We start from the raw sequence: 14,945 nt of genomic DNA, 5'->3' as shown, positions 1-14,945 counted from the left end.
GGAGCCTCAACCAACTAACGGGTGGACTGGTGGAGTAAATAAAAAGAGTGTCCAGGACTTGCAAGCAAGCATTTTTGTAACCAGACATGGTCACTGGATGGCTGAAATGCATTTGAAAGAAACTAAACTACAATCCAACGTTTGATACATAGGATGTTAACTTCGAGCTGTGCAATGTCAAATAGCCTATGTAATAGCTTGCTTGCATTTATGTAATAAAAACAACATTTTCAAAACTGGATAAATGGAAGAGAAGTTGGTCGATGGCAATGACATGTTCTCATTAACTTAGCTTGGTTGTAAACTACTTAGCTTGCTGCTTCACTGAACTGAATCTGGAATAAAATAGGATTCTTCAATTCGGTTCTTTGATCATGCTGGCTATTTTGTCTCGTTGTTTTTATCATGTGTAGACGGGTATATCTGGATAGAAAGCTAGCAGATATTAGCTGGCTAGGTAATGTTGTATCCACGTTTAGCTGCCTAGTATTTCGGAAGAAATATATTTCGGAAGAAATATAAGAGTGCGATTCTTTTAAAAACTCCACGTCTCTTATCATGTATGTCACCATTGTCTGACTTTATAATCTTGTATATCACATAGTTGTCATACTGGTAAATTAATCCCATTATATCGCTCTTACCTTCCGGCTTGTTTTCGGCAGCCATTTCCCCTTCGCGCGCAACATCCTCCTCCTCCTCACGACCGTGGGTACCACGCGCGTGCACGCGGCGAGGACAGCACAAGGAGGGACTCGAGGAGCAGCAGCGAGTCCAGCCAATGCAAACTTACCATTGGTTGTGAGGCAATGACTGACAATGAAACTCTGGAATGGCTAGTGACATCAAGAAAAATAACCATCCAATGCAATTACCAGAACACGTCATTGGACAAAAGGTATTATTTAACTACACCTCGAAAGGATATCTGCCAATCGGTTTTGGAATGGACTAACAATTAGTGTTTAGTCTACTCGAAACAAAATATGATGTGGTGAACTGTTATGTTGAAACAATATTTGGAATTGAGCATGAAGTCAGATTTAAATGTATATTGCTAAGATTTGGCTAAATACAATCATGTCATAAAGTCAAGCATTTAGCTTATGCAACACAATAAAATAATATAGATACATGTATAAGTGTTTTATATAGGCTAAATGATAGACATGTACATGTACTATGTGGCTCTGCTAGAGACAGGCCCAGACGGAGAGGTGGTGCTGAAAAGACAGCTCCATTCAGCAAGAAGGCGGATGATGTCACAGAGCAGCGCCCTATCTACACGCTTGCACAGCAGTATCGCAAACGGAGAAAATACCACGGAGAAAAAATCCTTACTATTCAGAAGTACAAGACAGGCATTGAATCTTTATTCCGAAAAAAAATATAAAAAGGAATGAAAAAGCATAACGTGCACAATGCACTGAATATGGTATATATTTTTCTTTACCCAATTATTTAATTTAGCTGTAATCAAGTGTATTATCCCACGGAATGATGTAATTGGATGAGTCATTTAATAACAACTGTGTAACATTGTAACAAGGACAGGCAGACTCAAAGTGTGAGTTTTCACAAATCTGACCTGTAAAGCAAGCTGAGAGAGATGCACTGCGCCCATTAAGCCTACCCAATTATTTATTAAGCAGTTGCCAAACAGTTGTCAAATTTATTTTTTGTTGCGATTTTTAACTGAACATCTTCCCTTAGGACTAGGAACTAGAACACCCGTTTGAGGCACATTATGGATCAAATTGATTAATATAGCCTAATTTGCGCAATTAAAAGTTATTTCTAATATTTCTGGTGCGCTGGTTTTGGACGCGGTCAAAAAAAATGTATAGGCGCGCTTGATAAAGACATCCAGTCCACAAGGTGGCAACAAGAGCGGAAGTGTTGCACAGAGACATAGCGGAAGTGGAGATGAAAGGTTGTAAACATGGCGCCGGCCTTAGAAGACGATGAAATCGACAACAACGATTACTATTCTTTACTTAATGTCAGAAGAGAGGTAGTGCATGTTTGGATCCTGTTGGATGTGTTTGTGTGGATGTTTTGAGAAGTGTTTTCACAGTCGGTTTGATTAATTTGTTAAAGTTTTCTGGGACAAATTGAAGCGGCTTCCCGTTTTGCTATCCATCTAAGCTAGCTAGCTAAGTCAGTTGACCCTCGCTTATCATTGATTTCGGACTGTTCTGTAAAATGTGGCTAGCCTAACTTCTATCAAATGTGGCTAGCCTAAGGCAATATTTATAGAATTTAAGAGGATGCGCCCTGATTCTACCTGCCACTGGCACCAGAAGCCAAACATCCCAACTCTCCACTAGAACCAAATCCAGTAACTGTCAGGATGCCACTGTTCACGAGAGGTTTGGTTCTGAGTAGACTAGAAAATGGCCAGCTTTCAAATTGCTAGCAAGTTTGTTTCTGCCAAGCAAAGACTAGCTGCTTTGGCTTGCCACCCGTCATAGTCAGGCCTTAATTGCAACATCTAATTTTAGGTGTTGTCACTTTTAAACCTATTTGTAAAGATGTATATGTCTACTTGCGTGGAATCATATTAACTAACTAGTACTTTCTTACAAGTAAGTTGAAATTCTCACTTTTTGTTCTGTTTGTCCATTAGGCGACACAGGAGGAGCTGAAGGGATCATACAGGCGACTGTGCATGCTCTACCACCCAGACAAGCACAGAGACCCAGAATTAAAGAGGCAGGCAGAGCAGCTCTTTAACCTAGTGCATCAAGCTTATGAGGGTAAGATGAATCCTAGACTGGGACTTCATGTAATTTACCATCATGATTATGATCTGTTTCAGCTGAACATTTAGCTCAACTTACCTAATATTTTCTCTGCTCAGGATTGTATGCATGTGTACCTTTCATTGAAACTGATCAGTTGCATGTTTCTCGCTGTAGTCCTAAGTGACCCACAGTTACGAGCCATCTATGACATCTATGGCAAGAGAGGGCTGGATGTTGAAGGATGGGAGGTTAGTCCAGCAGTTTTTCATTGGCTTGTATTTATAACATACATAGGGTACTGTGGCAGGAAAAGTCCTATATATTTTCATTGTCAAGGTAATGAGTGTCGCTGATCATCAGGCAGCAATGGCTCAAATGGTATACTGATTCCAGGTGGTGGAGAGAAAAAGAACTCCAGTAGAGATCCGAGAGGAGTTTGAGCGTCTGCAGAGAGAGAGGGAGGAGAGGCGACTACAGCAGAGGACCAATCCCAAGGTTTGTGTGTGTTGCTAATGTATTTGTAACTATATGACTGAAATCCTGCTGTTACATGATCAATTATTGATGTGACGGTGTCTCATTCAGGGGATGATCAGTGTGGGTGTAGATGCCACAGACCTCTTTGATCGCTATGAGGAGGATTACAAGGATTTGCCCGGAGGGGGCTTCCCACATGTTGAGATCAACAAGATGCACATATCACAATCCATAGAGGTAATAGAAAATCTTGAAATGGGTTTGAAAATGGAGCAAAGTCACAGTGGGTAAAAGTATGGCTGATGGACCATCACATTGGATAATCAGGAGTATTGTTATTTGTTACCTACTGCAGGCCCCCCTCACCACCACAGACACAGCTGTTCTCTCTGGCTCCCTGTCAACCCACAACGGAAACGGAGGAGGAAACATTAACCTGGCACTACGGAGAGTCACCTCTGCTAAGGGATGGGGGGAGGTCAGGAACCACTTAATCATTTACAATTTCTACCTACATATCACTCACACACAATGCAAGCTAGTGCTTTCACATGCTCACACACCTACACTACATAAATCAAACAATTATCACATTTGTGTTTTATTTTACACTGAGTAGTCCAATGTGAGAGGTTATATATTTGTGTACCTACCCAGGTAGAGTTTGGGGCAGGAGACTCACACGGGCCCCTCTTAGGAATGAAGATATTCCGCAACCTCACTGCTCGCTGGTAAGTCAAGATTCCAGGACATTTGAAATCTGTAAAGCTGCATCAAATTGTGTTTGGGCTATAGTTGAATCAGAAAGGACATATGGTAGAATGAAAGTTGTTTTTCTCCAGGCTGAAGACATATACTGAATAATGACCGTTGTTTTTCTCCAGCTTTGTGACTGCTCAGTGTGGACTCCAGTTCTCATCCCGGGGCGTGCGGCCTGGTTGCACCACGGTGCTGGCTCGGCACCTGGACAAGAACACCATGGGTTACCTGCAATGGCGCTGGGGCACCCAGTCCTCCATGAACACCAGCATCGTCAGGGACACCAAGACCAGCCACTTCACCTTCGCCATGCAGGTCAGCACAGCATAAGATAATTATATACAGCAATTGTAGTATAAGAAGGGACTGTCTGTTGCGGATGTATTCTCTATTTCCTGTCCTAACTGTATTTGTTGGCCCTCTGCAGCTTGGGATCCCTCACTCCTTCATGATGATGAGCTACCAGTACAAGTTCCAGGACGATGAACAGACCAAAGTCAAGGGCTCAATCAAGTATGTCCCCATCATGATACGATTTTAGCCTTAGTTTATTTTGGTAAATTAAGGCCATTGAATCTTAGAACTGAAACGTTTATTATAAATCATCAGGTCAGGCCACTGACAACATGGGAAGACTTGCTGACTGTCTGTCATTGTCTTGTAGATCGGGCTTTTTTGGGACAGTGGTGGAGTACGGTGCAGAGAGGAAGATCAGTCGGCACAGTGTCCTGGGGGCAACCGTCAGTGTAGGAGTACCTCAGGGAGTCTCCCTCAAGATAAAGTAAGTATAGCTCAGTTTTCTTCTAGGTGTGCTGAAACGTTGGTTGCTATACTAATTAAATGTTTGGGAGCATAATTATTGTGCAACTTTTTCTTTTTATAGTTTACTCTCCCTTAAACAGCACCTCTATACAACATTTTCCGTCAGCTTATGCCTTTTACTAGTAAGTTTTCCTTTTAACCACACTATCTCAGTACCGTAGTTGTTGGCACAAGGCATCTGGGTTGTTCTTGAATTGTGGTGGCATGGCTTATTGGAAAATATTTACTTTATTTTTCCAGATTGTTTTAGTTAAATGTATTTGGTATATCTTACCCTTCTAAATCAGCTAATATGGTAGATTAAAGACTTTAAATATTTGTACCATTATCATATCATTGTAACACCAGAGACACATTTCAGGTAATTAAGGATTTTCTAAAATGGAGGTCACAGGTGCTCAAAGCTAAGGTCATTAACCCTTTGAAAACAATTTACCTAAGTGATATCATTGATCATGTAATTTCCCTTCATTTAACTTGAGTAATGCCAATGCCACTTTGCATTTAGACACACCAAATTATCAATGGAATCCTAAAATGTATTACATGCTAAAATAGTGTGATTAGCTAATAATTTTCTTTCAAATATACCCCTCCCCTGACAAGGTTGCCACTGGAGTGAATGCTTATATCTTTTTAATTAGTGATTTTCAAGGTGGTAACACCAATGACATACAACTTAGGGACACATAGTTGTAAAATAATAGATTTTTTATGTATTATTATTAATATATTAAATACTTGTTTACTTTCTACTATTTAAAATAATAGATATCTCTATATCCCCCAAAACCTGTCACTACAACTATGCAAACAGTAAAACTGAGAAAAATGGCTTTAAAGTTTTCTGAACTCTGAGCCTGATGGTAAACCGTAGTAACTGCAGTCAAAACACAGTTGGACAAAGACAGGAGGCAGTAGCTTCACTTAGTAACAATAATGATTGACAGTCATCATAGATGGTAACGACATCTGACAGACGTTGGTTTAGCATATTTGAACTTGACTGGCGCTGTGCAGTAAAGAACGGAGTCAGGCAGCATACGAGTGATATTCCGACTACTTTGCCTATCCTATTTGAGTAAACGTTATATACAGAAAGCAAGAGAGGAATGTAGGCTATACAGAGCACAAAATGTCCAGTCAGAAAATATTGTTTCTCTCTGTCGGATTCATGGGTGTCTAGGTCCCTCAAACTCAACTCTGGACCTCGAAGCCAGTTCCACTGCATTTTTTCATTGTTCCCCTCTAATCACGGACTGAATTAGACCTCGGACACCAGGCGTGTACAATTAATATTCAGGTAGAACAGAACCAGCAGGCTTCGGACCTCGTAGGGTAAGAGTTGAATACCCCATGGTCTAGGGTTTACCGAGAATGGTGCAACAATCAAAAAGCATTCAGTCAGCAACAGTCCTGTGTAGGAAAACAGCTCATTGATTAGCGGTCGAAGGACAAAGGCAAGCTAACTGGCGGGCCACAAACAGGCAAATGTGTTTTTGCAGCGGATGACCATACTGGGTTCCTCTCCTATCAGCTAAAAATAAGAAAAGGCGACTCCAGTGGGCATGCGATCACCATCTTTGGACAATTGAGGAGTGGAAAAACATTGCCTGGTTCGACGAATCCCGATTCCTGTCTAATAATCATGCTGTTTAATCAGCTTCTTGATATGTAACACCTGTCGGATGGATGGATTATCTTGGCAAATGACAAATGCTCACTTACAAGGATGTAAACAAATTTGTGCACAAGCTTTTTGTGCACATGGAAAATGTTTGGGATCTTTTATTTCAGCTCATGAAACATGGGACCAACACTTTACATTGCGTTTTATATTTTTGTTCAGTATAGTTAATCTACAATACTAACCTAAATGATTTAAAAGAAGGAAGCCTGTACAGAATAAAAATGTTTCAAATCATACATCCTGTTTGCAAAACGGCACTAAAGTGAAACTGCAAAACATGGCAAAGAAATGTAACTTTATGTCCTGAATACAAAGCATTACATTTCGGGCAAATCCAACATAACACATCACTGAGTACCATATTTTTAAGCATTGTGGTGGCTGCATTGTGCTATGGGTATGATTGTCATTGGCAAGGACTAGGGAATCTTTTGGGGATAAACATACATGGAATAGAGCTAAGCAAAGGCAAAATCCTAGAGGAAAACCTGGTTCAGTGCTCTCCAACAGACAGTTGGAGACAGAATTTACCTTTCAGGTGGAGAGTAACCTAAAACCCAAGGCCAACTATACACTGGAGTTGCTTACCAAGATGACATTGAATGTTCCTGAGTGGCCTAGTTAGAGTTTTGACTTAAATCGTCTTGAAAATCTGACAAGACTTAAATGACTGTCTAGCAATTATCAACAACCAACTTGACAAAGCTTGAATAATTTTTATGTGCTAATATTGTACAATCCAGGTGTGCAAAGCTTTTATATGCTGACCAGACCGGACGCGTCATGTGCGCGAGCGTTGCAAAATTAAATGTACACGTTATTCAATCATTCCACCCACACTGCTCGCTAGCGTCTGCGTGGCCAGGTGCTAAAATAGAACTTGGTTCTATTTGTGACACTCGACGCGCTGCAAGTCCTGCCTCTCCCATCTCCTCATTGGTTTTTAGGAGCATATACCCACGTGGGTGATTGAAAGATGAACTGAGGTGTACACTTCAGTCAGTTGTGGTAATGCACCTTTTAAAGTTGGTGCCAGTCCAAAAAAAGAAGAAGAAGAAGCCTGAAGGGGGAGAGATTACTAGAAAACAAACGTTTACACTTTTATCTGTGGATTCATTGTCGGAGTAGTTCAGGTAAAATAACAACCCAATGTTTAAGCAGAATAGTGGGTCAATTTACACAACTAAGAGAGTTGGAGTATGAGGCAAAACTTTGGCTGTTTTGTTCCCATGGTAACCACATTGTAAGAGTGTAAAGTGAACCCGTGCACATGCGCAGTGTGCACGAGACTGTTTTTTTTATATACCAGGACAAAATGGCTAGCAACAGCAAGCTTGTTAACATGTTTAATGCTTTTCGACCTGTCCCCAAACTAAAATAATTGGTCGAGAGTTCATTTTGATATTTCAACCTACATGTCCTGATCGCGTCTGGTGTGGGGGGACAAAATCAACGCATGCAGACGTTCGGTCTGGTCATCATGTTAGACTTACCCAGAAAGAACAATCGCTGCCTAAGGTGATTCTAACATGTATTGACTTATTGACTCATTTACTTATGTAAATGAGATTTCTGTATTTCAATACATTTGGAAAATGTTGAAATACGTAGTTTCACTTTGTCATTATGGGATAATGTGTGTAGATGGGTGATACTTTTTTAAATGATCCATTTTGAATTCTGGCTGTAACACAACAAAATGTGGAATAAGTCAAGGGCTATGAATACTTTCTGAAGGCACTGTTGATACATTTGCAAAAAAAAATCTAGTGTGGGCCTTGTGTTCTAAAAATAAGAGAGGAGGATGAGGCAAATAAAGCAATTATTATCCAATTCTGAAGACAGTAGACTTTGCTTCTCTCCAGCCCATGATTTATAACCTAACTCACTACAGCCAGACAGCCTGTTCCTCATCAGTTGACTGTCACTTTGCTCCGTCATGTGCGTGCCGCACAAAGCTGTTTTCATGCTGAAGCTCCACCAGAAAGGAAAATGTAAAACATGTGCCTGCACTTGGCCTCTCTCCAGGCTTTCAACAACATTCGCTTTCATTATGATTCGTCCAGTTCATTATGATTCGTCCCCCAAAATAAACAAAGTAAATTGGTTGGCCAATAGGGGGCGATACCATCGCATATCACAATATTTTATGAACGAAGGTTGGCATCTCCCCGCCCTATTACACACCCTCATTGCAGAAACATTTTCTCATGAAATCGTATGAATTTAGTTAGAGAAAATGATTCCTGTAAGTTATGGATGAACCTGAAATTAACCTGAAATGTGACATATCTGAATGAAGAATAATCTTTTTGGCTAACCGCATTGGAACATTCTAGTCTTTTAGGACATGAACTGGCAGAAAAGGTTTAAGCAATGTGTAGTGCCATTGTTTTCAGGAAGGTGTACCATGGCGATAGGAGGGACAGGAGTCAGACAAAGGGCAGGGCTTCCAAATGTGTAGTTACTGCTGTTTGCACTCATTACTGGGAGGGAGGCGAAGTATTTGCTTGCTCGCCCTAACTACTTAGGTAGAGTCAGCTAAATGACGCAGCAGCACCGCAGATATTGCGAAGAATGAGGTGCAAGACCTCGTGCACGGGTTCACTTTACGCTCTTACAATGTGGTTACCACGGGAACAAAACAGCCGAAGTTTTGCCTCGTACTCCAACTCTCTTAGTTGTTGCGTAAATTGACCCACTATGCTGCTTACTTTGTGCATCCACGTCATATCGTTGACTCCAACTTTAAAACAATTTATAAACGTAAGGACTTGCGGTATGTTTAATCATTGATAAATAGTTCAATATGAACAAAAACATGATTTACAGTGCATTCGGATAGAAAGAGATCCAATTTTATTGGTCACATACACATGTTTAGCAGATGATATTGCGGGTGTAGCGAAATGCTTGTGCTTCTAGTTCCGACAGTGCAGCAATATATATATATATATATATATAACAATTTCACAACAAATACTTAATACACAGAAATCTAAGGAATTGAATTAAGAATATATAAATATATGGACGAGTAATGTCAGAGCGGCATAGACTAAGATACAGTAGATAGTATAGAATACAGTATACACATATGAGATGAGTAATGCAAGAAATGTAAACATTATTAAAGTGACATTAAAAGTGACTAGTGTTCCATTTATTAAAGTGGACAATTATTTCAAGTCTGTATGTAGGCAGCAGCCTGAGCCTGAGCTTTGTATGCAGATTTGTAAACTGGATTTAAGTTTACCTGCATTAAAGTCTCCGGGCACTAGGGGCATCGCTTCTGGATGGGCAGTTTTCTTGTTTGCTTATGGCCTTCTATAGTGAGGTCTTAGTGCCATCATTGTTTTTTTGGTGGTAAATAGATGGCTGCGAATAATATAGATAGTGGTCTACAGCTTATCATACGGTGCTCTACCTCAGGCAAGCAATACCTCGAGACTTCTTTAATATTAGACATCACGCGCCAGCTGTTATTGACAAATAGACACACAGCCCCGCTCCTTGTCTTACTAGACGTAGCTTCTCTATCCTGCCGATGCATGGAAAATCCCGCCATTGTCGTTGTTCAGCCACGAGTGAAACACTAGATATTACAGTTTTTAATGTCCCGTTGGTAGGATCGTCTTGATCGTATATCATCGTGTGAGAAGGGTCTTGGTCAGTGAGGTGACCATAAACCCAATGGTCACTCTGACAGAGCTCCAGAGTTCCTCTGTGGAAATGGGAGAGCCTTTAGGCCTTTTATGGTAGTGGCCAGACGGAAGCCACTCCTCAGTAAAAGACACATGACAGCCCACTTGGATTTTCCCGAAAGACACCTAAAAGACTCTCAGACCATGAGAAACAAGATTCTATGGCCTGATGAACCCAAGATTGTACTCTTTTGCCTGAATGCCAAGCATCACGTCTGGAGGAAACCAGGCATGCTCATCACCTGGCCGATACAATCCCTACAGTGAAGCATGGTGGCGGCAACATCATTCTTTGGGGATGTTTTCAGGTACTGGGAGACTAGTCAGGATTGAGGGAAAGATGATCTGAGCGAAGTACAGAGAGATCCTTGATGAAAACCTGCTCCAGAGTGCTCAGGACCTCAGACTGGGGCAAATGTTCACCTTTCAACAGGACAATGACTATAAGCACACAGCTAAGATAATGCAGGAGTGTCTTCGAGACAAGTCTCTGAATGTCCTTGAGTGGCCCAGCCAGAGTCCGAACTTGAACCCGATCAAACATCTCTGGAGAGACCTGAAAATAGCTGTGCAACCTGACAGAGTTTGAGAGGATCTGCAGAGAAGAATGGGAGAAACTCCCCAAATACAGGTGTGCCAAGCTTGTCGCGTCATATCCAAGAAGACTCACGGCTGTAATCACTGCCAAAGGTGCTTCAACAAAGTACTGAGTAAACGGTCTGAATATTTAGGTAAATGTTGTATTTCAGTTTTTTTATTTGGAATACATTTGCTAATAAAAGGCTGTGCGTAATGACATAGCCCAAATAAAAAACAGTGCTCTCTGTTTCCATCCCAACTCTGTTGATGGTTTTGGCACAAAATGTCTGCAATAAATAGCACGTGTCTAATCTGGTCTTGGTACTTGCACTCTAGCCAACAGTTTGCAGATCCAGTGAAGAGGGTAGATTATGGATAACAGCAAGCTCATTTGCCAATTGGCAGCCAAGCAGCTATCATCATGTCACCAACATACAAATGAAGACCCCCAATATTTATTGGAAAGGAGCATTAAGCTCATCACCATGCACTTTCAGCACCCTGTGATGTTCATTATTACTTATTTCGTATGTAGCCTAAAACTCAACATGTTTTTCCAAGTCGTAGTGGGGGGACCCCACAACATTGCTCACGGTGACTGCGGCAAGTTTACTGCCACATTGTTTTTTTCTATCACCAAATGCGCAAGAAAACATTTACACTGCCATTTGTTGCATGATCTATTTCACCAACCCAAAAAATATCCACACCTGTCAAGCGTATTTGGTTCTGTCGACATTTAGAGTTTACCGAAAATTATACTTTTTTTTTAATATTCAGGTATTTAACTCTCATAAAAATGTTTGGATCGAAACATGGTTATTGTTGATGCATCTTATTTGTGCAGGCTGAACCGTGCCAGCCAGACATATTTCTTCCCCATCCATCTGACTGACCAGCTCCTGCCCAGTGCCGTGTTCTACGCCACGGTTGGACCACTCATCTTCTACCTCGCTATCCAGAGACTCATCATAAGGCCGTACGTGCGTGCCCAGCAGGAACAGTAAGATTGCCCACTTATCTACAGTTAATGTTAGTCTGTGTCACTCTGACAGTATTTCAATTGCTCAAAATGCGTACGTACTACTTTCTGTCAACCTACTTAAAACACATAATGGATAGTGTGTGATGGCCTTACAGCATCCTAGCTTGGCTTTACTAATAGAAGTAAGAAGTAAACAAATTGTGTGCAATGAAATCTTGTGAAGCTCTCCTAATTATTCCGTTATTCCTCTCCACTGTATAGGGACCTAGAGAAGCACCGGGAGAGTTCAGCCTCGGACATTGCTAGGAAAAAGCAGGAGGCAGAATCTGCTGTGAGTGCACGATGTCTCCTTATAGACATACAGAAACAACTTCTCCTCATAGACGTACATAATGTATATTGGTGTCAAGAAAATACGTTTCTTATACATGATTAAAACACTAGGACTGGATGCTCTATTGGTCTCCTTTTTTGTGTGAATTTTAGCAAATCTGACATCTCTCTTCTCTTCTGAAGGTTTTGCTAATGCAGGAGTCTGTGCGCAGGATCATTGAAACTGAGGAATCCAGAATGGGTAAGTAAATGGGCTTCTGTCAGCACCAGAATGATCAGTATAAGAAAACATTAGAAAATATATAAAACTAGTTGATTGCCTCAACATGCTGACAGGATGTTATGTCCTGGATCAGGTCTCATCATCCTCAACGCTTGGTTTGGCAAGTTTGTGACCGACAATAGTCGGAGGCATGAGCGGGCAAAGGTCATTGATGTGTCTGTTCCACTGCAATGCCTGGTGAAGGACTCCAAGCTCATCCTCACTGAGGCTACAAAGGTATAAAGCTATAGTTACTGGACTAACTCTATCATAGCTCGGTTGCCCTGAATGTCTGAATACAAAAATTCCCTCTTTAAAAAAAAAAAAAAATGTTTTTGCATGACTGAATGTAAAATGTCAGTTGAGTAATGTGTTGATTAGCATTTTTCAGAGTATGATACTGATCATGGTACTGCTAATGCTACTGCAATTGTGTGATTACAGAAACTCACCTTGAAACTATAAACCGCCTTAGGCGTAGAAAGTAGTGTTAACAGGTCTGTGATGATGACTGATGTTATTGTGTTGTTCTCCCAGACTGGATTACCTGGGTTCTATGACCCCTGTGTGGGGGAGGAGAAGAGCCTGAAAGTCCTGTATCAGTTCCGGGGGGTGATGCATCAAGTTCTCTCCCCTGATGGGGAAGCACTCAGGATACCAAAACAATGTAGGTAGCCTTATCAATGTGTCTGCTCAACTAAATCAGTTACATTTCTTAAAATACAGTGTATTTGTATTCAAGATTTTCAATTGAATGTGTTTCATAGATTTGTTCTTGGTTTTGTTATTTCTTTTTTTTTTTTTTTTACCTCTTAGCTCACAGGATTGATGCTGACACATAGGAGCCTCTTTTCTGGACCAAAAGGGACATGACACAATGTTAAACTTTGACCATGGATGGACAGACTTGTATTGTAGAGACATGGAGTTACTCATTGTGCCCTAAAAAGTCATGCATATCCACCTTCATGTTGTCCATCTAATTATGCCGATGAGACATGTCAGAAATGTACTCCGCAGGGGTTGCCCTTTTGAATGAAATTCAGTCTAAAGTCTAAATTCACTCTAAAAATGGGATGGTCATAATCTCGCTTTCCTCAGCCTACAGTAGTCTATGGATCTTTAAAGTACTCCCCTTTCAGGTATGGCTTGTAATGTCTGACTCTGTACTGTACTAACACTGCAGTGCCTATGTGACCCTATTGAAGGTATGAATGCATCTCTGTATATGCCATATTATTAAAGTCAATATTTTTCAAGCTGCAATAACTCATTTGGGAAATTGTGCTTGAAACAATATTTTGTCACAATATTTAGTTTATTTTTTAACTTTATTTTTTATTAAACAAACTAATGGGCTTTCTGAAATGTAAATAATGATACAAGAGTATAAGGATTATTGGTCTGCACATTTTGTACAAAATGATCAAATATTTGTCAAAAGATAAACCCAAAGATGATTGGAAGTGTGCCCCACCTTCTGTATGGTTTGCACTGTCAGGAGATGACATCTGGGTGTCCAGTGCCTGACCGGTTAGTGAATAGTACAAGGCTGACTATCTCCCTTCTCATGCAGTATAAAATCACACTCTGATAACATGACATACTGTACTTAGAAGTACAGAAAATAACAGACCAGGTGTAGGGCTATAATCAGTTATGTCATTTGAGTGGTTTATTGTTGACATTTTAGATCTAATTCACTGTAGTCCCAAGTTTTAGGGTAATTTGACAGATGGGAATATATTAGAAAAAGTACACTACCGGTCAAAAGTTTCAGAACACCTATTCATTCATTGTTTTTTTCTTTATTTTTACTATTTTCTACATTGGAGAATAATAGTGAAGCCCTCAACTATGAAATAACACACATGGAATCATGTAGTAACCAAAAAAGTGTTAAACAAATCTAAATGTATTTGTTATTATTCAAATAGCCATCCTTTGCCTTGATGACAGCATTGCACACTTTTGTCATTCTCTCAGCCAGCTTCACCTGGAATGCTATTCTGATAGTCTTGAAGGAGATCCCACATACGCTGAGCACTTGCTGGCTGCTTTTCCTTCACTCTGCGGTCCGACACATCCCAAACCATCTCAATTTGGTTGAGGTCGGGGGATGGTGGAGGCCAGGTGATCTGATGCAGTACTCCATCACTCTCTTTCTTGGTAAAATAGCCCTTATACAGAATGGAGGTGCTTCTACACCTGCATTGCTTGCCGTTTGGGGTTTGAGGCTGGGTTTCTGTACAGCACTTTGTGACATCAGCTGATGTAAGAAGGGCTTTATAAATACATTTGATTGATTGATTGTCCTGTTGAAAAACAAATTATAGTCTCGCAAAGCAGATGGGATGGCGTATCGCTGCAGAATGCTGTGGTAGCCATGCTGGTTAAGTGTGCCTTGAATTCTAAGTAAATCACAGACCGTGTCACCAGCAAAGCACCATAACACCACCTCCTCCATGCTTTATGGTGGGAAATACACATGCGTAAATCATCCGTTCACCCACACTGCGTCTAACAAAGACAAGGCAGTTGGAACCAAAAATCTCAAATTTGGACTCCAATTTCCACCGGTCTAATG

The 14,945-nt window shown here is 40.7% G+C and overlaps 2 protein-coding genes across 9 annotated transcripts in view; one reads left to right on the top strand and one right to left on the bottom strand.

The window, feature by feature from the left end:
* LOC110532462 (calmodulin-binding transcription activator 1) overlaps positions 1 to 750 on the bottom strand; it is a 616,618-nt gene extending 615,868 nt beyond the window's left edge. For 7 of the 8 annotated variants that reach the window (XR_005053299.1, XR_005053300.1, XM_036988465.1 and 4 more), the window contains exon 1: positions 645 to 750. Coding sequence is in view for 6 of the 8 variants with exons in the window: in XM_036988465.1 (XP_036844360.1) it covers positions 645 to 669 (25 nt within the window). In the remaining 2 variants the exon portion in view is untranslated. The remainder of the gene's footprint in view (positions 1 to 644) is intronic. The other variant, XM_036988470.1, reaches the window with a different exon arrangement.
* A 1,134-nt stretch (positions 751 to 1,884) lies between these two features.
* Positions 1,885 to 13,671, top strand: LOC110532461 (dnaJ homolog subfamily C member 11). The gene is made up of 16 exons (XM_021616389.2): positions 1,885 to 2,014; positions 2,630 to 2,759; positions 2,922 to 2,995; positions 3,141 to 3,242; positions 3,333 to 3,461; positions 3,580 to 3,702; positions 3,882 to 3,955; positions 4,109 to 4,298; positions 4,411 to 4,496; positions 4,648 to 4,764; positions 11,626 to 11,781; positions 12,025 to 12,094; positions 12,280 to 12,337; positions 12,453 to 12,595; positions 12,896 to 13,025; positions 13,175 to 13,671. The coding sequence occupies exons 1-16, from the start codon at positions 1,943 to 1,945 to the stop codon at positions 13,198 to 13,200; spliced, it is 1,680 nt and encodes a 559-aa protein (XP_021472064.2). The 5' UTR covers positions 1,885 to 1,942; the 3' UTR covers positions 13,201 to 13,671.
* Positions 13,672 to 14,945: the final 1,274 nt, after the last annotated feature.

Source organism: Oncorhynchus mykiss, chromosome 9, assembly GCF_013265735.2.
Source record: "Oncorhynchus mykiss isolate Arlee chromosome 9, USDA_OmykA_1.1, whole genome shotgun sequence".
Taxonomy (NCBI): domain Eukaryota; kingdom Metazoa; phylum Chordata; class Actinopteri; order Salmoniformes; family Salmonidae; genus Oncorhynchus; species Oncorhynchus mykiss.
Note: the sequence above shows the minus strand (reverse complement) of the source record. Positions and strands in the feature narration are given on the sequence as shown.